Below are 21066 nucleotides of genomic sequence, written 5' to 3' on the forward strand. Positions count from 1 at the left end.
CAAAAGCAGTTGTGGAAGATAGGGATTGGTATAAGTACTATTACATTAGATAACTTTGAAGAAGATATAATCACCATAGTTTTCACCAGTCTAACCTGGTAATTATATATGCACAACTACTAAATGTATTTAAGGTGTGTCTTCTGAGTCTAATACCAGTGTACAGAAAATAATGTAAGTATAAGTTTTGGGCATTCGTTATTAGAAGCAGGATAAGTGATAGTTAAGAACGTAAGGCTCCACAGGTAAACTTCTCAGGTTCAAAAGCTGGAGCCTGTGACCTAAGGGCAAGGTACCTTGCTTTCAGTGACTCCCTTCCTCATCTCTGAAATGGGAGTAATTTGGATTATTAATTAAAGATTTCATAAGATTATTATTACAGACTTTAAAAAAATAATATATATAAAGCACCTTATGCAGCGCCTGGCAATAAAGTGTCTATAAATGATGGCTATTATTAGTGTCAGTACTATTTCTGTTAATGAACTATTAGGCTAAATGATTTTGAAGGGCTTTGCCTTGCTTAGTGCTAAGACATGATTCTGATTACATATCTGGGTGTAAGCAGCATATGGTTCCTTTCAAGTTCTAAGGCAATAAATGATACATAGGCTGCTCTCTGAGCCAGCTCCACTGAATAATGTTGCTCCTACATTTTAGGTTGCTTGTAATGCAGCAATTTGATCATCAGGTAAATACATACTTGGAAATCCATTCATTATTTATTAAGTACCTACAAAGTACTGTGCCAAATGACGATTCCTTAATCAAACCCAACTTTTAAAATGATATCTAGCACTTAAAACTTGTCATTAGTTTCAGTCTCTTTATAACCATTAAAGAGCAATTGCTTTACTGTTAATAGTAATTTATGCTCAGAAAAGAGCTAAATTTTTCTTGTCCTACACATAGGAACTCTCTAATTTTCTCCTAAAATGGTATTAATAACTCACTGTTTAAGTTTCTGTATTTCAGACGTAAGGATCTCACGGCCTTAGTGTCTACCTTTACTTTCTCCTACTTAAACAAGGCACATGGCAGCCAGACCTTTCATTCGGTTAAGTATTAATATGGGCTAACTTGAGCTAGTCTCACTTGGTAGCTAAAACAACTGACCAAATCCTGCAGCTTTTTGAACTTTTTGATAGCAATTAAATTTAACATGAAATAAGATTTAAAATGCAGGCCCTTTCCCTTCCTCCCATGACTCTCTTCTGCTATATCAGAGGGTATTTTAGGTAAGAAATGGCTCCTTGTATCTTTGCTATGAAGGGCTTTGGGTAGGATGATTTAAGGGTGGTGATCAGTTTGAAATACATAGAAACCACACAGTTACACCTGGCTTAGCGAAACCCCTTTATTCTCATCGCTCGTATCTCTTAAACACTTAATTATGTTTTATACAGCTACTGCAGCACTCTTTCTCTCTTGACAAATAAACATTTGTAAACAGGTTTTCAGGGGCACCTGGGTGGCTCAGTTGGTTAAGCAACCTACTTCAGCTCAGGTCATGATCTTGTGGTTTATGAGTTCGAGCCCTGCGTCGGGCTCTGTGCTGGCAGCTTGGAGCCTGGAGCCTGCTTCAGATTCTGTGTCTCTCTCTCTCTCTCTCTGCCCCTCTCCTGCTCATGCTCTCTCTCTGTCTCAAAAATAAATAAAACATTTAAAAAATTAAAAATAAACAGGTTTTCATTTTCTCTTTCCTTTCAATAATTTTGGTATCAAAGATTACAAACTTAGAAGAACAATTAGAGCAGTTTAGAGAAGAACTGGAAAATAAGAACGAAGAAGTTCAGCAACTACATATGCAATTAGAAATACAGAAAAAGGAATCTACTACCCGCCTCCAAGAACTTGAACAAGAAAACAAATTATTTAAGGTAATTAAGAAAAACTTTGCTTACAAATAATTCATAATTTTTGTCTTAGTATCAAACATTTGCTGGATCCAGCTGCTAAATAATACTTAAAAAAGGCTGCAAATGGATTTGCATGCAACTTATTTTCCACCCAACATAAACATTTGACTGCATCATGAGAGAAAAAATTTTTAGAACTGTTATCAAAATATTTTAAGAATTATTCACTTACAATTACTGTATGTTATCTGATTTTGTTTATTTGTACATTTTGGGTACTTTATCTTTTGTAAGATTCAATTGAAACAATATTCAGAAAATGGCATATAGTGATCTATCTAACTGGGATGGTTATTTTTGTTCCTAGGATGAAATGGAGAAACTGGGATTTGCCATGAAGGAATCTGATGCTATCTCTACTCAGGACCAACATGTGTTGCTTGGAAAATTGGCTCAAATAATGCAGGAAAAAGAAATAGAAATTGAGCAATTAAATGAGCAAATTACAAAACTTCAGCATCAACTTAAAATTACAACAGATAATAAGGTAAACAAATTGAAAATTACTACATGAAATTAAGCTACAATTGTAGGGGCAAATGGTTATTTTTCAGCTTCTCTTTGAATATAAACACTGAATAAACCTTAATTCTCTTTTACCCATTTACTTTATTAAGACACATTGGTTTCGGGTGTCTGGGGAGCTCAGTCAGTTAAGCATTCGACTTCAGCTCTTGTCTTGGTCTCACGGCTTGTGAGTTTGAGCCCCATGTCAGGCTCTGGGCTGACAGCTCGGAGCCTGGAGCCTGCTTCAGATTCTGTGTCTCTGGCTCTCTCTGCCCCTCTGCTCCTTGCACATTCGCTCTTTTTGTCAAAAATAAAAACACATAAAAATTTAAAAAAAAAAAGAAAGTGACTCCTTGGCTTCATAAGCTATGTGTATTTTTTTATCCTCTCCTAATATTGTCAAAGATTTTTGGTGTTTTCCAGAGAGTCTCTGGTGACTCAGATTTCATCATATCATTCTAACCAAATCTAATAAAAATTCTTCTATTTGATATGAATTAAATCTTCTGGAGACCATTTTTATTTTAATACTTCATTCTTTTCAAGTAGAATGCATTGATGTTAACTATTTTACTCACAGGAAATCAGCTACTAAAGTGTAAATCACTTTATATTTAATAGAACTTTCTGAGCAAAGTTCAAAATAAGGTCATTGATCTGATGAGGACTCTTGGTCTATATTAAAATTAATCTATTATGTCTGAGAAGTAAATTGTGTGAGATCAACACTTTCAGTTCCTGCCCTTAAAATAAAAAAAAAATTCCCAAAATATAAATAATGTATTTATTATGTCTGTTACCTGTTTTTCATTAACAGGTTATTGAAGAAAAAAATGAACTGATAAAGGATCTTGAAACCCAAATAGAATGTTTGATGAGTGACCAAGAACGTGTGAAGAAAAATAGAGAAGAAGAAATTGAGCAGCTCAACGAAGTGATTGAAAAACTTCAACAGGAATTGACATTAATTGAACAGAAGACATCAGTGGATGCTACTTCTTTTCCAGAAGAAGCAGACAGTTTAAAACATCAATTGGATATGGTAATAGCTGAAAAACTGGCTTTGGAACAGCAAGTAGAAACCACTAATGAAGAAATGGCCTTTACGAAAAATGTACTTGAAGAAACTAATTTAAAAATGAATCAGCTAACTCAAGAATTATGCAGCTTAAAGAGAGAACGTGAAAATATGGAAGAAATCCAAAGTGTACCAGAGAAAAGCATTAACATGGCCATAGATGATCTGAGCAAAACCAAACCTGAACTGGAAGTAGTCCTTTCTGAGAATGCTCTTAAACCCCTAGAAAATCAGACTGACTTCACATCTTTTGAAGAAAACAGCAAAGGTTCCATTAGCAGTTTGGAATCAAAGGTGCTACAACTTGAGGGCACTGTGAGTGCAAAGGACTTAGAACTCACCCAGTGTTATAAACAAATAAAGGACATGCAAGAGCAAGGCCAGTCTGAAACAGAGATGCTGAAAAGGAAGATTGTAAACCTACAGAATGTGCTTGAAGAAAAAGTTGCTGCTGCTCTTGTGAGTCAAGTCCAACTTGAAGCAGTTAAGGAATATGCAAAATTCTGTCAAGATAAACAACCAGTTTCATCAGAACTTGAAAGAACACATGCACAGAATTTAAATCAAGTTACAGATAATGAGATGGAGTCAAATGTATTAGCATTAACCTTGAGAATATCAGAATTAGAAAGCCAGGTGGTTGAAATGCAGACTAGTTTGATTTTAGAAAAAAAACAGGTAGAAATTGTAGAGAAAAATGCTTTGGAAAAAGAAAAGAGGCTACTAGAACTACAGAAGTTATTGGAGGAGGAGAAAAAACAGGGAGGTAAAGAAAGGAAAAGAAGCCCTGAAGGAAACTTTGAGGTTCTCAAGGTTAGTTTGTACTTAATTTTTTTCACTTAAATACCCTAAGAAATTCTCTTTTTTTTGTTCCATAAGCTTGATTGCTAATTTACTAAATTAAATATGGTGTTCTTTATATCTAGCAATTCATATATAAAGGGGTTTTATAAAAATACTACTTTTCTGTATACTCCCATTATTATCACTAAAATAATGGAAAAATCGATATTTTGTGGTCTTCAAATCATGTTATTTATTTCACTAGCATACTCATTAAGTAGAGCAGTCAGAAGAAGGTGAAAGATGTTTTAGAGATGATAAGTTTAGCAAATGTCCTTTGGAATTTGTGTGGGTTTTTTTCCTGTTCCATCTAATATGTGTATTTTGTGATCATTCATTTTAAGTAATGGAAAATAATAAAATATATTAATATTCCACTGAATTAACATATCAGTAAGAAGTCATTAGCTTTTGCAGACTTTTATAGCTGGTAATAGAGTCTTTCCTTTCTTAGGAATAATTTGTATTTCACTCTTGTAAGTCTGCTTATGTAACAATCTGAAATTGCATTTATTTCTTAGCATAGGACTGATATAGAAGGACTTTAATTTTCACAACCTCACTTTATATATTTATAATATTGAGTACTAAATATGCAGTCTTATATGAATACCAGGAGGTTAACTGATGTATCTAGATTCTATTAATATATAATTTGTTTTACAAAGGATGATAATTCTGGGGTGCCTACGTGGTTCAGTCAGTTAAGCATCTGACTCTTGATTTTGGCTCAGGTCATGATCTCACAGTTCATGAGATCAAGCCCCGTGTCAGGCTCTGTGCTGACAGTGCAGAACCTGGTTGGGATTCTCTGTCTCGCCCTGTTCCTTACTTGCATGTGCACACTCTCTCAAAATAAACAAATACACATTAAAAAACAAAAACAAAGGATGATAACTCTTTCCATTTACTAGGCTTTTTTCTCTTCCCCAGAACTATAACTGATTGTAGTCATTTTAAAATATTAATGTGACTTTCCTTGTATATAAAACGTGTAAGAAGTATCTTAGTAAGACTTGGCATTTTTTTGAGGAAAGTGATATAAATACGAAAGTTTTTGAATGGTAACAGTATTTCATTAATAATTTATAAATAGGGTACATACTAACATGAAGTACCTTTCATTCCTAGAAAATAACTTTTTTTCTTACTGTCTCAAGAACATAAAATGATGGTTCTAAAAAAGTTTTCCTATTTGTTGAAAGAGCATGAATCATTTATTTCTACACCGTTTTATTGGATAGGCAGTCATTCCTGAAAAAGCTTCATTAGAATGTATAGGTACCTTGAAATTGGCTGTATTTTTTTTGTAAATAACATGTTTCTAAATGTTTTCCACTATCATTCAGACAACTACTGAGCTAATTCATACCAGTGAAGAAAGTGGATTTTTTGGTCAACTTGAGGCTCTTAGAGCTGAATCATCAGCAACTAAAGAAGAACTTGCCAATTATAAAGAGAAAGCAGAAAAGCTTCAAGAAGAGCTTTTGGTAAAATAAGTAACATACTTTCTAATTCACTTACTTTTACATAATCTTAATTTCATTTCAAAGTATATTCTCTTCACTGTTAAAAACTGAGAACAAACTGAGGGTTGATGGGGGGTGGGAGGGAGGGCAGGGTGGGAGGGAGGGCAGGGTGGGTGATGGGTATTGAGGAGGGCACCTTTTGGGATGAGCACTGGGTGTTGTATGGAAACCAATTTGACAGTAAATTTCATATATTAAAAAAAAAAAAAAAATTAAAAAAAAACAAAAAAAAAAAAAACAAAGTATATTCTCTTCTATAAACCCAAACCAAATTTATAACTTAAAAGCTGGAAACAAATCTTTTATGGCTTTGGTTAAAAGTTATTACAAATTTCTTTACTACTATCTTCTTGCTTAATTTTCCTGGAATATTTTTTAGCAAGATGCTTTTACTCTCTAGTCTCTTAATGAACGAGTAGATAGACAGATGTTAAAGAGAATTCTTATCCCATGAAAACCAAAAAGATGAGGCTGATAAAATAATTTCATTTCTAAGGTCATCTATGATTTTACATATAATGCAAATATATATGGAATCTAGGAGTGTTTCTGAAAAATTTTTCCTATTATTCTAAGGAAAATGAATATCCTCTCTACCTTAAATTCTACATTTAATATTTTTAATTGAATGTTCTGTTCTGTTCATTATGTTTTAGATAAAAGAAACAAGTATGGCATCTCTCCAGAAAGATTTAAGCCAAGTCAGGAATCAGCTCATAGAAGCAGAAGAGAAATTATCCTACTTCTTAGAAAAAGAAGATAAAACTGAGTTACAGGAAAACAGAAAAGTCTGCATATTAGAGGCACTTCCTAATAAAGTGGGTAAAAGTTTGGCATCCCAGACAGAGGGGACTCTCAAGGTCAATAGCAGCAGTCAGACTCCACAAATTCTTGTCAGAAATGCAGGAATCCAAGTTGATTTACAGAGTGAATGTTCATCAGAAGAAGTCACTGAAATAATCAGTCAGTTTACTGAAAAAATTGAGCAGATGCAAGAATTACATGCTGCTGAAATTTTGGATATGGAATCCAGACATATTTCAGAAACTGAAACCTTAAAGAGGGAGCATTATGTTGCAGTTCAGTTACTGACGGAAGAATGTGGTACCTTGAAGGCAGTGATACAGTGTCTGAAATCGAAGGAGGTATTTGGTTTTCATAATACATGTTTTTTCAACATTCTGTGTGTGGTTCCCCCCCCCCCCGCCAAATTCTTTGTTTTTAAGAGAGAAAGAAATTTGGGGTAGCCTCTTCCTTGTGATAAGATTATAGATCTAAATCTTCTTTACCTCGTGTATTCCAATAATAATTTCCTACCAAGTTCCTCTGCAAATTTGGAATGTGATAATATCATTCCTTAATTCATGAATGTTTGCTATGGTAATATCCATTTAAAAAATTGAAGACTTTTATAAACCATGGATAGTTCCACTTAACTGTGAAAGATGTGACAGATTTAATTGAGTTTTTCATTTGTTTTTTGTTCTTTGACAGCATTACAAAAGAACAAAACTATTTATTGAGTTCCTATTTCTATTTTTATTAAGGCCAAAAATGTTATGTATTCTTTTGTTTTCTCTAATTAGGGATCCTCACTACCCGAATTAACACATTCTGATGCTTACCAAACTAGAGAAATATGTTCCAGTGGTAAGTTACATAAATTTCTGACATTTTTGTAGTACTTATTTAAAAAGTGTTTGTTTTGAGGCGCCTGGGTGGCTCAGTCAGTTTAGCGTACAACTTCAGCTCAGGTCATGATCTCACAGTTCATGAGTTCAAGCCCTGCGTCAGGCTCTATGCTGACAGCTCAGAGCCTGGAGCCTGCTTTGGATTCTGTATCTCCCTCTCACTCTGCCCTCCCATTCATACTCTGTCTCTCTCAAAAACAAACATTTAAAAAAGATTTTTTTTTAATAAAAAATAATTGTTTATTTTCAATAGTCAATTGTTGTTTTCTTTATTTTAGATTCTGGATCAGACTGGGGTCAAGGAATTTATCTTACACAAAGTCAGGGATTTGACACAGCATCAGAAGACAGAGGAGATGAAGGCGAAAGTTCAACAGATTCATTTCCAAAGAAAATAAAGGTACTGAAAGACAGCTGTCTTTTAGTGAAACTTAGCCAGTCTGATTTCTGTATTGAACATAGCAGCTTATTAGAACATAGTAAGTTTCTCTCTGAAGAGAGAATTGCATAGCTAGAAGGAATCTTGGGGATCTATATAGGTTTATTCCTATATTTTACAGATAATAAAGTATAATATATGTAATAATTATTTGCATAAAGAGATAAAGAGTTAAATTTTTTTTTTAATTCCTGTTACTTTTGAGTGCCGAAATTATTAAAGCAATCTCAAGGACTAGAATTTATCTCCTACATAATTCTTTTGGCTAAATTAGTGGCTGATCATTAAATCCAAGAAGAGTGCATTAGATAAATAGAAGGAACTTACAGATAAGAGCAACCCAAAAGACAGTGTCTTCTGGGATTGGCTTACTCCTCCATTAGAAGAAGGCAGTCAGTAATGGTAGCCTGGTATGTCCTTTCTGCAGTGACTCTTCTAAGTCAGGCTAACTTGATAAAGGTATCTTGCTTAAAATTTAGTTCTGTTTGTATGTCTGTTTTTGAACAAGTCGTCATAATTCTAGCCTTTGGGTTTTGATTTGTAGGGATTACTAAGAGCTGTCCATAATGAAGGCATGCAGGTGCTCTCCCTCACCGAGTCTCCCTACAGTGATGGAGAGGACCATCCTGTTCAGCAAGTTTCAGAATCTTGGCTAGAAGAAAGAAGAGCTTACCTCAGTACAGTCTCAGCTCTTAAGGACTTAATTACCAAAATACAAGTGCAAAGAGATGCCGAGGTACTCAATACTATGCATCTTAACAGTTTTATATGCCCTTTATTAATAGTAAGGCACTTTATAATTTAAATTATTGTCTTTTATGATGTATTTTCACATGAATTACTATGTATTATTTAAATGCCACAAGCCATACTCTTGAAAGTAAATCTATATACTTTTTGGCCTCTAACATTTAATTTGGTTAGTAGATACATACCATTTTTAGACTTTTTATAAGCCTACTTATTTGAAAATTAACTTTTGTTTTTATTCTTTGTTAGGTTTACAATGGTTCCCAGTCTCATGAGAGTTTCCCAGACTGGCGAGGTGAACTTCTGCTTGCTCTTCAGCAAGTTTTCTTAAAGGAGCGTGGTGTTTTACTAGCTGCTTTTCAGACTGAGCTGACAGCTCTAGGTACTAGAGATGCAGTTGGATTATTGAACTGTTTGGAACAGAGAATACAAGAACAGGTATCAAAATAAAACGTTGAAACAAAGAGTGCTTTTTAATAGTAGTAAGAAAATGAGTTATTGATTACTTTTGGAGAAGGTCTGAAAGTTAAAATTTTAATAGGAGCCACTAAGACTATTCGGAGAAAAATTATTACCTTAAATGTTTTATCTCATTTTAGAAATAAGACCGAAAATTAATGAGCTGCTCATCCAACTTAGGGAGTTAGAAAACAGCAACAGAATAAGCCCAAAGAAAGTAGAAGTAAGATATGGTCAGTTCTCATTGTCTGCAGTAGTTAGATTCTGTAAAGTTGTTGAGCGTCCTGAGCCATTGCTACTAGGGGAATACTGCAGGCACGTTCCTGTGAGCCCCTGGTTGTGACATTTGCCAAGACACCTTATTTATATGTATTGCTGATTCATTAACCTTGAATCCATGGCCCGTAGCACTATGTAACTCCTGCCTAAAAGCAGCTTATCACATGTATTCTCTGCATAAAATACCGCCTTCTTGTGCTTAGGAACACTAGATAGTCCTTCATCATTGTGCTTGGGGACCATTCTAAACAGCAAAATCACCATTAAAAAGCACAGAAATGCAAAAGAACACAGCACTGAATAGATGGCAGGAAGGACACTTGTTTGCAGTTTAAGAGATAAAAGAAAACATCAGAATTGTCACCTAGTGCACCTTCAGCTCAGAACATGCACAGCTGGCAGATTAAATGTTTTGCCACCCTTTGCATGTTTAAAAATGATTGTTAAAGCCATGCTAGTATTAATTCTGGGTTACAGATAAGTTTTAGTGAATAGGCAGATTTATGGATACATAATCCACAAATGAGGCTCAACTGTGATAAAGAAAAATGAAGTTAGTGAAATACATACACCGGTATAATAGAGAGGATAGAAACTTTAAAAGTTTGTTCTTTGAAAGGCTAATAAGATAGAAACTTTTTTTGGAGAATTGGTTAAGGAAAAAGGTAAAAGCACACTTTAATAAAAAGCACACTTTTATAAAAGGTAAAAGCACACTTTTATAAAATGTGATCATAACTAAAAATAACAGATATAAAATAATAGAATATTATGGATAATTTTACATCAATTCAAAACTGTGGGACAAATAGATTTTCTAGAAAAATAATCACTTCCCAGAATTCATTCAGGATGAAATAGAAAACCTGAAAATACCTATAGCTAGTAATAAATAAATAAATAAATAAATAAATAGATAGATAGATAGATAGATAGATAAAAAAAACTCTTAAAATACTTAGTGCCCAGGTCTTAAATTTTTAACTACATTCTCCATTAAAAGGAACTAGGACTTCTTGGAGAAATGGGTGATTCCAGGGCTGGAGCAGGGAAAGTACAAGATGAACCTAGAATATCTTGTTTTACTGACAAGGAGTTGCTCGAAGAATGGAGAGATGTCAAAAGATCACAGAAGCCAGCTTGAAGGAGTTCCCAATGTCCACATTCAGGACAATTAGAACATCAAACTAAGTAATGATAGCAACAGATTATAAACCAAAGATTAAAATAAGAATTCATGAATTCATACTGGTATACATAAATGAATAAAAATTCTTTCTTGTAGAATGCCAGCTAGTATGTACAAGAAATGATGAAGTTAATAAATTACCTTTTATTAAAAAGTAAGAACTCAAGTAATAATCGGCAATGGGTTCTAAAGCTAGTGTGAAAGTGTTTGATTAGAAAAGTATGTCTACATGGTCTCAGAGTTAATCCCCAAGAAATCTTTTTTAATTATAAAAAGAAAAGTAATAACTGTATAGTGGAGAGACCTTGCAGATACCACCTTAACCAAGTGATCAGAATTAATATCATCAGTAACAGAACAAACCAGATACTTGTGCTTCTTGATACAAAGTACACTACCTCACTTTTTTTTTTTCTTAATTTTTTTTTTTTTTTTACCATTTATTTATTTTTGAGACAGAGAGAGACAGAGCATGAACGGGGGAGGGGCAGAGAGAGACACAGAATCGGAAGCAGGCTCCAGGCTCCGAGCCATCAGCCCAGAGCCCGACGCGGGGCTCGAACTCATGGACCACGAGATCGTGACCTGAGCTGAAGTCGGACGCTCAACCGACTGAGCCACCCAGGCGCCCCACCTCACTTTTGTGCTGAACTAAAATCTACTCATAGAGATATATTAGACCAAAACAAATTGAGGCCACAATACATCTATTAGAATGGCCAAAATAAAAATTAGCGAAAGTACCAAGTGCTGGTGAGGATGCAGAGAAATTGCATCCCTCATACATTGCTAATAGGAACATAAAATGGGAGAGTCAACTGTGGAAAATGATTTAGCAGTTTCTTATAAAGTTAGATATACAATTACTGTATGACCTAGAAGTCACACTTGTGGTATTTATCAGATGGTAATGAAAACGAATGTCTCTGTAAAAATCTATACAAGAATATTTCTAACAGATTTATTTGTATACCCCAAAACTGGAAACAGCCCAATGTCCTTTGACAAGTAAATGGATGAACAAATTACAGCACATCCATATAATGAAATACTACTTAGCAATTAAAAAAGACCAAACTAAGGATACCCTAAACCTCCTATATGTTACATAATACTTGGATTGACAAAATTATAGTGATAGTGAACAGATCAGTGGTTATCAGGGGTTAGGGTTGGGGAGAGGATACACCTAGATATATACAGGGAGAGTGATAGAGCAAATGTGGTTTACATTTAGAGAATTTGGAAGAAGGCTATATGGGGATTCCTGTACAATATTTGGAGTTTTTCTGTAGGTCTGAAATTATATCAAAATATGAAATAAAAATAAATACCCAGAAGAATTATACCCAGCTCAAAAAAAAAAAAAAAAAAATTTTTTTTTTTTTTTTTTTTTTTTTTTACAGGTTTTATAGGTGAAGTCTAGCATACATTCAAGTAATAGCTAATTCCAGGCTTAAACATATGCTTCCCATTGTTGGATGACTGGGGCAATGCCCTGTCTTTTTGTTAAGAAGCAAATGTAACCCTATTGCGAAAATCAGACAAAGAATAATACAAGAAAGAAAACTTACAGGTCTGTTTATCCATGAACGTAGATGCAGAAATCCTAAACAAAATATTAAGCCAAATCCACCATTGTATATTTTTTAGAGACACAGTCACCTTATACTTATCCAGGAATGCAAAGGTAGCATACCATTAAAAATAACTCATGTGACTCATTAACAGTTAAAGAGAAAATAAAACTAGTGATCATTTCAAGAGATACAGCAAGTTAAATAAATAAAATGAAGAATTTTATACTTTAATTTTTTTTTTTTTTAACGTTTACTTATTTTTGAGACAGAGACAGAGCACGAATGGGGGAGGGGCAGAGCGAGAGGGAGACACAGAATCGGAAGCAGGCTCCAGGCTCCGAGCCATCAACCCAGAGCCTGACGCAGGGCTTGAACTCACGGACCGTGAGATCGTGACCTGAGCCGAAGTCGGACGCTTAACCAACCGAGCCACCCAGGTGCCCCAAGAATTTTATACTTTAAAACAAATAACAAGCTAAAAACAAAAAGAAATTTCTTGAACTACATAGGGTCTATTTAATAAACACCTACAACCACCATTATACCTATAGTTAAATGTTTAAAATACAGTTAAATGTATTTAACTATAGTTAAATGTTAAAAATACAGTTAACTTCATGGGCGCCTGGGTGGCTCAGTCGGTTAAGCATCCAACTTCGGCTCAGGTCATGATCTCACAGTTTGTGGGTTCAAGCCCTGCATCGGGCTCTGTGCTGACAGCTCAGAGCCTGGAACCTGCTTTGGATTCGGTGTCTCCCTCTCTCTCTCTTCCTCACCCATTAGTGCTCCGTCTCTCTTTCTCAAAAATAAATAAACATTAAAAAATTTTTCTTTAAATACTGTTAACTTCAGTAGCTTGTTCAACCTTGTCCTAAAGATTTAGCTAACAAAGCAAAGCAATAAAAAATAAGTAAGAATTAGGGATGAGAAGACCTATCATCCATACAAATGGATGTTTTCTATGTTCATCCATGTAGAAAACAAAAAAGGACCTATACACATGGTATTTTAGAATTGATAAGAAAGTTTGGTAATGTTGCTCGATATAAGATCAAGATGGAAAAATCTGATTTCTTGGGGCACCTAGGTGGCTCAGTTAGTTAAGCATCTAACTCTTGATTTCGGCTCAGGTCATGATCTCACTGTTCGTGAGAGTGAGCCCCACATTGGGCTCTGCACTGACAGTGCTGATCCTGCTTGGGATTCTCTCTCTCCCTCTTTTTCTGCCCCTCCCCTGTTCATGCGGTCTCTCTAAATATTTTTTTAAATATTTTAATAAGTTTTATTTTTAATCTGATTTCTTAACAACAAAATGTAACTTTAAAAATAATTGTTTCCATAGCCTTGTAAACAAATTTCTAAAAATATACAAACTACCAAAATTTACTCAGAAAAAAATAGAAAATGTGAATAGACCCATTACAAAGAGTTAAATTAGTAATTTTTAAATTTCTCACAAAGAAAAGCCTGTGATGGATCAGATGGCTTCACTGGTGAATTCTACCAAGCATTTTAAGAATTAATACCAATCCTTCCCAACCCATTCTGTGAGGCCAGTATTTCTCTGATTCTTAAACCAGGCAAAGGCATCATAAGAAAAGGAAACTGAAGACCAAATATCCAATGAGAATAAACCACCACTGGAAAAATGAACGAATGATACAAATATGTGCAAACAAAAAAGTATCTAATAAAGTATACGAAAAGAATTTCAAATGTACTGTATTATTCATACTATGAAATACTATTTAACGTTGAAAATGATTGTGAAATAGAGCTATATGTGTTATTCCAGATAGTTCAACATGAAAATCTCTTAATTTCATTAAGTGAAAATACCATATGATGTTATTTAGATAGTAGTACTGTAGAACAGTACTGTATACTATTTAGGGTGTGTATATATAACATAATATGCAGAGTGCATGAAAATAAGACTAGACTTCAAATTTGGTGATTTCTCAAGCAGGTGGTGCAGAGGAGGTGTTTGGGGAGTTATACATAGAGGGGCTTCAGCTATATAAGTGCTATTTCTTAGGCTGTGTACATGGGTGTTTATTATATTTGTGTTTTGTATGTTTAAAGAATTTCAAAATAAATGTAAAGACTAATTAAAAAGTAAATCCTAATGAGTAGGAAGTGAAAATTAGCATCTTACCAGAATTTTAGCATGTGTGTTTCATTTTTTTCAGAGTTCCTGGTTGTTAATTTTATTCTTCTTACAACTCTCTTCACTTGATTTTTTATTTTGCATTATTACAGAATGTTGAATATCAAGCAGCTATGGAATGCCTCCAGAAAGCAGATAGAAGGAGTTTGTTATCTGAAATTCAAGCACTGCATGCTCAACTGAATGGTCTGAAAATGACTCTGAAAAGAGAACAAGAAAGCGATCAACCAAGCCAAGGTATGCTGTTTGTCCGGCTCATGTGGTAACAACAAATAGGTGGAAATATTTCACTTTGTTTCCCCTCTTTGTATTCATTTAAAACACATTTCCTTTCAGTTACATTTTCTTCTCATTCTCATATAATGGAAATAATTTACAGTAATTACTCTGGGAATTAAAGGTTTGTCCAGTTGGTTTTTAAACAGATATATTTAAAATGGGGACACCTGGGTGGTTCTGTCAGTTAAGCATCCGACTTCAGCTCAGGTCATGATCTCACAGTTCCTGAGCTTGAGCCCCGCATCTACTCTGCCAGCTCAGTGCCTGCTTTGGATCCTCTGTCCCCTCTCTCTCTACCCCTCCCCTATTTGCACTTATGCTCTCTCTCTCAAAAATAAACATTTAAAAAATAAAATAAACAGGCATTGCTTTCATCAGGTTGTTTAGCCCATTAAGGTCATTATCTTTTTTTAGTTCTGAAGGTCTTTGTGAGGTGAACCACCTGAAAGGAAAATAAATTCACAATGAAAGTAATTATTTCTTTTTAAATCCTTTTCTTGTTGTAAACTTAATATACATATAGAAAAGTGCAAAATGCAAAAATATATAACAAATCTTTAAGTGAATGAATTGTGGAAACTTCACCTTTGTTAAGTACCTCTGAAGCTCTTTCCCAAACACACACACCTCTGTGGTAACCTAGACGTAACCATTATCCTGATTTTTCCTTAGTTTTACTACCTATTTGTATATTCCTAAGCCATGTAAGTTTAAAGTTTTCCTGCTTTTGAACTTTATTATTCTATATATATTTGTGCCTTACTTCCTTTACCTCTCTCTAATATTTTTCTGAACATCTGCATTCATCTCCAATTCATTTATTTTTGTTACTGTATAGAATTCTCACAATGTATATATCCATTCTGTGGTTGAACATTTGGATCGTTTCTATTTTTTTTAGATAATTACAACCAGTGCTGTTCTGCACATTGTTGGTAATACTATGTTTCTGATGCATACATACATAAGTTTTCTTGGTATATATACCCCAGGGATGGAATTGCTGAGTGATAGAATACATAATTTCACATTTATTTGGTAACGCCTAAGTATTTTCCAAAGTAGTCCTATATATTTATAGTTCTGAAACCTTAACCATTATTAGCACTGTGAGGACAGTGTTCATATGTGTTTCTATAAATTGCCAACTTTGGGACTGTAATCTTTTCACATTTGCTTTGTGGTAATCTCCTAAGTTAAAAATCCGTTCTCTCAACAAAGTATTTATAAACCAGATACAGGTTGGGAGATCGTAATGTAAGTATTAATAATCTTGCATTTAGAACTCTTGGAGTATAATATGCAGCAGAAGCAGTCCCAAATGCTAGAGATGCAAGTGGAGCTCAGCAGCATGAAGGACAGAGCAACAGACCTGCAGGAACAGCTGAGTTCGGAGAAGATGGTGGTGGCCGAACTGAAGAGTGAACTTGCACAAACTAAGTTGGAACTAGAAACAACGCTCAAGGCACAACATAAGCACCTAAAGGAGTTAGAGGCTTTCAGGTGTGTCAAACTTCCTTATTAATAAACCTGTATCGGTGAAGGAATTGGAGTAATTTTGTCAGAGACATTGTGCAGATCTTATAAAAGCGTAACATTATACATAATGTGTAAATAACATGAAATTTTGTTATTTGTAGGAAAAACTACAGTGGGAAGGAAAAACTCCAAATTTTTCTAAATGATAAATTCATGGTTAGGTTTTGGCATATTCGCTGCTGTGGGTTCCGTCTCTTTGAGACTTGTTGTATGAGATATACATTACCACCAAGTAATTTGAAATGGTGTTTATTATCTCAATAGAATTTGTGGTTCATTTAGCCAAAATATGCAAAATGTTTTAAAATATAATGCTTGTGAAAAGGATAAATTGTTGGTGTAAATACTGAGATGTTCTGCTTGCCAAGGACACATTACAAGGACATTTTTTATTTTGAACATTGGTGATTCTCGTGTTCAGTAAAAGACAAAGGAAAATTTTTATTAATGTTATTTTGTAAAAATGTTTACAGTGGTAAATAATAGTTCATAGCTACATTACTAGAAACAGTTAATGTGAAATAAACCACACTCAAAAATCTTTATTATGTGGCTTATATTTTCCTATTAGTTGGTTTATAATATGCCTCTGCTCATCAGTGGAAGCTCTCTCTTTTTTTCTCAATACAAACTTGGTTGAAGTAATTTTATGAAAGTTCATTTGTCTGATTTAGGTTGGAAGTTAAAGATAAAACAGATGAAGTACATTTGCTTAATGACACATTAGCAAGTGAACAGAAAAAATCCAGAGAGCTCCAGTGGGCTTTGGAGAAAGAGAAAGCCAAACTAGGACGCAATGAAGAGCGGGATAAAGAAGAACTTGAGGTATTGTTATCTTTGTCTTTAAATGTCTGTGGAAAATCCAAAACAACAGGAGAGAGAGAGAGAGAGTCTGGAGACCGTCTCTTTAAACTGTCAACCTTATACTCTTCATGAGGCACGATAAGTTTTTTGCTATATGTGGAATACTATTACAATGTTATTTGTATTAAACTGTACCATCAGGAAATGCTAATGGTGTGGTACATTTTTGTTTTGCTATGTCCAAGGGTGCATTACAGACACTTCTGCTACAGGGTGTGTTTTTGGAAATTTGAATTAGCGCATATGCAGTTGATAAATAGGGCAACCATTCGGGTTAATGCAGAATAATTTTGGTTCCTGTTTTGTCTAGGGAAGGGGAACAGTGACACTTCTCTGGAAGCAGAACCCCTCACTGCCATATTGTTTAAAAATTTAAAATGAGTCCCTTCACACTGATCTCTCTTCCAGCCCTTCACTGCTGGCAGCTCAGAGAAGGTCATGTTGCTACACACAGTGCCCACTTATGGTAGCCCCGCTGGCTCAGAGATCTTCCATCTATGCGTAGTACTCACCAGCTGTATGCTTAAAAACTGTGTAGCTGGCATTTCTGCTCTATTACTTTCTGTTTTCTTTTGTTGGGGTTTTTTTGATTGTCCATCTTGGTGGCCTCCACGCATAGTGAGGTCTCCACCTGGCAAGGACATGATATCCCCTTGGGTACAGATTACTATTTTAAAATTTTTTTTCTTGTTTATTTGTTTGTTTATTTAGAGAGGATTGCGTGAGTGAGCACAAGCAGGGGGTGGGGGGCAGAGAGAGAGGGAGAGAGGAAATCCCAAGCAGGCTCTGCACTGTCATCGCAGAGCCTGACATGGGGCTCAATCCCACAAAACATGAGATCATGACCTGAGTCGAAATCAAGACTCAGAGGCCCAACCGACTGAGCCACCCAGGTGCCCCTACTGTGTTTTTATCCTTACAAATTTGTGTAAGTTTTGAGTAGTTTGTCTATAACCCTGCTTTCCCCACAAACCCCATTATTTTTAGTATGTGACATTGGACAACATGAGGTTTTTCAGGAACTTGTGTCATGTTATATTGAAAATATTTGTATTTTTAAAGGTCATTATTTCTAGAAGAAATGTACTCTACTTCATATTCCTTAACTAGATATGATTAATGTTTGGAGGAAAAAGTATTATTTAGCTTATCTTTTGTTTATGTTCTTTGATGAAAATCATTTGGCTGTCCCAAATAATTATGCTCTAACCACTGAAAATTTGAGTTAATAAACTGGGTAATCAGTTCTGTTCCCAAATACTACCAACTTAGTACTAATAAAGGCACAATGGTATACTTATAAAGGATTTTTTAAAAAATATTAACATTCTTTATTCAACTTTGTTCTACAAGGATTTGAAATTTTCACTTGAGGGTCAGAAACAAAGGAATATTCAGCTAAATCTACTGTTGGAACAACAGAAACAACTACTAAACGAATCACAGGAGAAAATAGAATCACAAAGAGTGCTACATGATGCCCAGTTATCAGAAGAACGAGGTCGAAACTTAGAGCTGCAAGTACTTCTTGAATCCGAGAAGGTTCGAATACGGGAAATGAGCAACACCCTGGACAGGGAGCGGGAATTGCATGCTCAGCTGCAGAGCGGGGGCGATGGTGGGCAGCCTGGGCCCTCGCTGCCCTCTGAGGACCTCCTTAGAGAGCTACAGAAACAGCTGGAGGAGAAACACAGTCGCATTGTAGAATTGTTAAATGAGACTGAGAAATATAAACTGGATTCTCTGCAAACAAGACAGCAAATGGAAAAGGATAGGCAGGTTCACAGGAAGACGTTGCAGACAGAACAAGAGGCCAACACTGAGGGGCAGAAGAAGATGCATGAGCTCCAGTCCAAAGTGGAAGATCTTCAGCGCCAGCTGGAAGAGAAAAGGCAACAAGTTTATAAGTTAGACCTTGAAGGAAAGCGACTGCAGGGCATTATGCAGGAATTCCAGAAGCAAGAACTAGAACGAGAAGAGAAACGAGAAAGTAGAAGAATTCTCTATCAGAATCTCAATGAGGTAAGTTGATGCTCTTTTAAAGTAGTTCTTAAAAGAACACTACAGCCCTTTGAACGTGTAATTTTGATACTCGACTAATTTATTCATTCATTCATTTACTTTTAAATGTTTATTTTTGAGAGAGAGAGCGAGAGCAGGCGAGAGCAGGGGAGAGCAGGGGAGGGCTGGGGAGAGAGGGGGAAAGAGGATGAACCAGGCTTTGCGCCGAGAGTGGAGAGCCCAGTGCCAGGCTCAAACTGGCAAACCATGAGATCATAACCTGAGCCAAAGCTGGACACTCAATCAACTCAGCCACTCAGGTGTCTCGATATTGTACTGAATTATTTAAATAGTTATGAACAAATCATATGTAAAGGAAATCCATAGAAGTTTATTTGGAGTATGAACCATAATTGTGTTCCCTTAAGAAAGAATATGATTCATTGTTCATTTATAATTACTGCTTTTTCTTTTTCTGTTGAAAATTGCTAGCCAACCACGTGGAGTTTAACCAGTGATCGAACTAGAAATTGGGTTCTTCAACAGAAAATAGAAGGAGAGACGAAGGAATCAGGCTATCCTAAACTGATTGAAATGAATGAAGGAGGAGCTGGCTGTAATCATGAATTAGAAATGATCAGACAAAAGCTTCAACGTGTGGCTTCAAAGCTGCATCATCTGGCCCAGAAAGCCTCCAATAGGTTAGATTTTTTTTTTCTCCTGACTTTTGGAAATGACATTCTTAGACAAACTGGATAGAATCTGTCCCTCACTAAAAGCTAGCCAAGGGTGGGGAATTGAAATTTTTTTTAAGTTTATTTATTTTTGAGAGAGAAAGAGCATGAGTGTGGGAGGGGCAGAGAGACAGGGAGAGAGATACCAAGCAGGCTCTGCACTGTTAGTGTAGTGCCCAACATGGGGCTCAGACCCATGAACTGTGAGATCATGACCTGAGCCAAAATCAAGAGTCAGTGCTTAACAGATTGAGCCACACAGGCGCTCCAGGAATTGAAATTTTAGTTAATGCATACTTACATTAGGAGATGATAGTATTTTTTTTTTTTTAAGAGAAAACAAGCAGGGGAGAGGTACAGAGGGAGAGAATTTTTTTTTAAGTTTATTTTTATTTATTTTGAGGGAGCAGCAAGGGGCAGAGAGAGAGGGAGACAGAGTTGCAAGCAGGCTCCACGATGTCAGCATAGAATCCAACGTGGGGCTCAAACCTGCAAACTGTGAGATCACGACCTGAACCTAAATCAAGAGTCAGACACTCAAGTGAAGTGATACACTTCAACAAAACTCATATACCTGAAAACAAATATCTTAACACTGTAGAAAGAGAATACTTAATGTAAGGGAGAAGTGGTAGATGAAGCATAGCGTCACCTCATCTATAATGTTTGTGCTCAGTACTGCTAATTGAGAAAGGTATGTTTCAACTTTTTCTCTCTTAAAGACTACAGTTTGAAACAGCAGATGATGAAGATTTCATTTGGGTTCAGGAAAATATTGATGGAATTATTTTACAACTACAGAAGTTAACTGGCCAGCCAGGGCAAGAGGTAAGACTTTAAAAAACTCTTTATAAAAGATATCAAGAACAAAGATTTAATGGAGCTATATGAACCATTTAAAGCTGGCACCATATTTTCTAAAGAGTTTTAATTTTATCTTTTTGTTTATTTTAAATATTTAAAATAGTTTATTTAAAATATTTATTTATTTATTTTAAATATTAATAATAATATTTGCCTTTCCCAAATAGAAGATACTGAAAGTTTGAAGGGAAATTAACTTTCATTATCATTATTGAATAATTATGGTGACATTTTATTGTAGTATAACCAAGTTTCTTAAAAGAATAGTCTCATTTCTAGCTCTCCACTCATAACCACCCACAGAATGGTATCAGTGTCTTCAGAGTTGACTAATCTGAATCTTTTCATTCCC

The 21066-nt window shown here is 35.1% G+C and overlaps 1 protein-coding gene across 6 annotated transcripts in view; it reads left to right on the top strand.

The window, feature by feature from the left end:
- Positions 1 to 21066, top strand: part of AKAP9 (A-kinase anchoring protein 9) — a 152621-nt gene that overhangs the window by 118152 nt on the left and 13403 nt on the right. For all 6 annotated transcript variants that reach the window (XM_042917550.1, XM_042917567.1, XM_042917578.1 and 3 more), the window contains 15 exons: positions 1728 to 1880; positions 2227 to 2406; positions 3244 to 4317; positions 5697 to 5837; positions 6533 to 7021; positions 7463 to 7526; positions 7846 to 7967; positions 8551 to 8742; positions 9006 to 9194; positions 14526 to 14670; positions 15996 to 16215; positions 16926 to 17076; positions 18469 to 19137; positions 19609 to 19817; positions 20573 to 20678. In XM_042917550.1, the coding sequence (XP_042773484.1) occupies positions 1728 to 1880; positions 2227 to 2406; positions 3244 to 4317; positions 5697 to 5837; positions 6533 to 7021; positions 7463 to 7526; positions 7846 to 7967; positions 8551 to 8742; positions 9006 to 9194; positions 14526 to 14670; positions 15996 to 16215; positions 16926 to 17076; positions 18469 to 19137; positions 19609 to 19817; positions 20573 to 20678 (4104 nt within the window). The remainder of the gene's footprint in view (positions 1 to 1727; positions 1881 to 2226; positions 2407 to 3243; positions 4318 to 5696; positions 5838 to 6532; positions 7022 to 7462; positions 7527 to 7845; positions 7968 to 8550; positions 8743 to 9005; positions 9195 to 14525; positions 14671 to 15995; positions 16216 to 16925; positions 17077 to 18468; positions 19138 to 19608; positions 19818 to 20572; positions 20679 to 21066) is intronic.

This window comes from Panthera leo, chromosome A2, assembly GCF_018350215.1.
Source record: "Panthera leo isolate Ple1 chromosome A2, P.leo_Ple1_pat1.1, whole genome shotgun sequence".
NCBI classification, from domain to species: Eukaryota; Metazoa; Chordata; class Mammalia; order Carnivora; family Felidae; genus Panthera; species Panthera leo.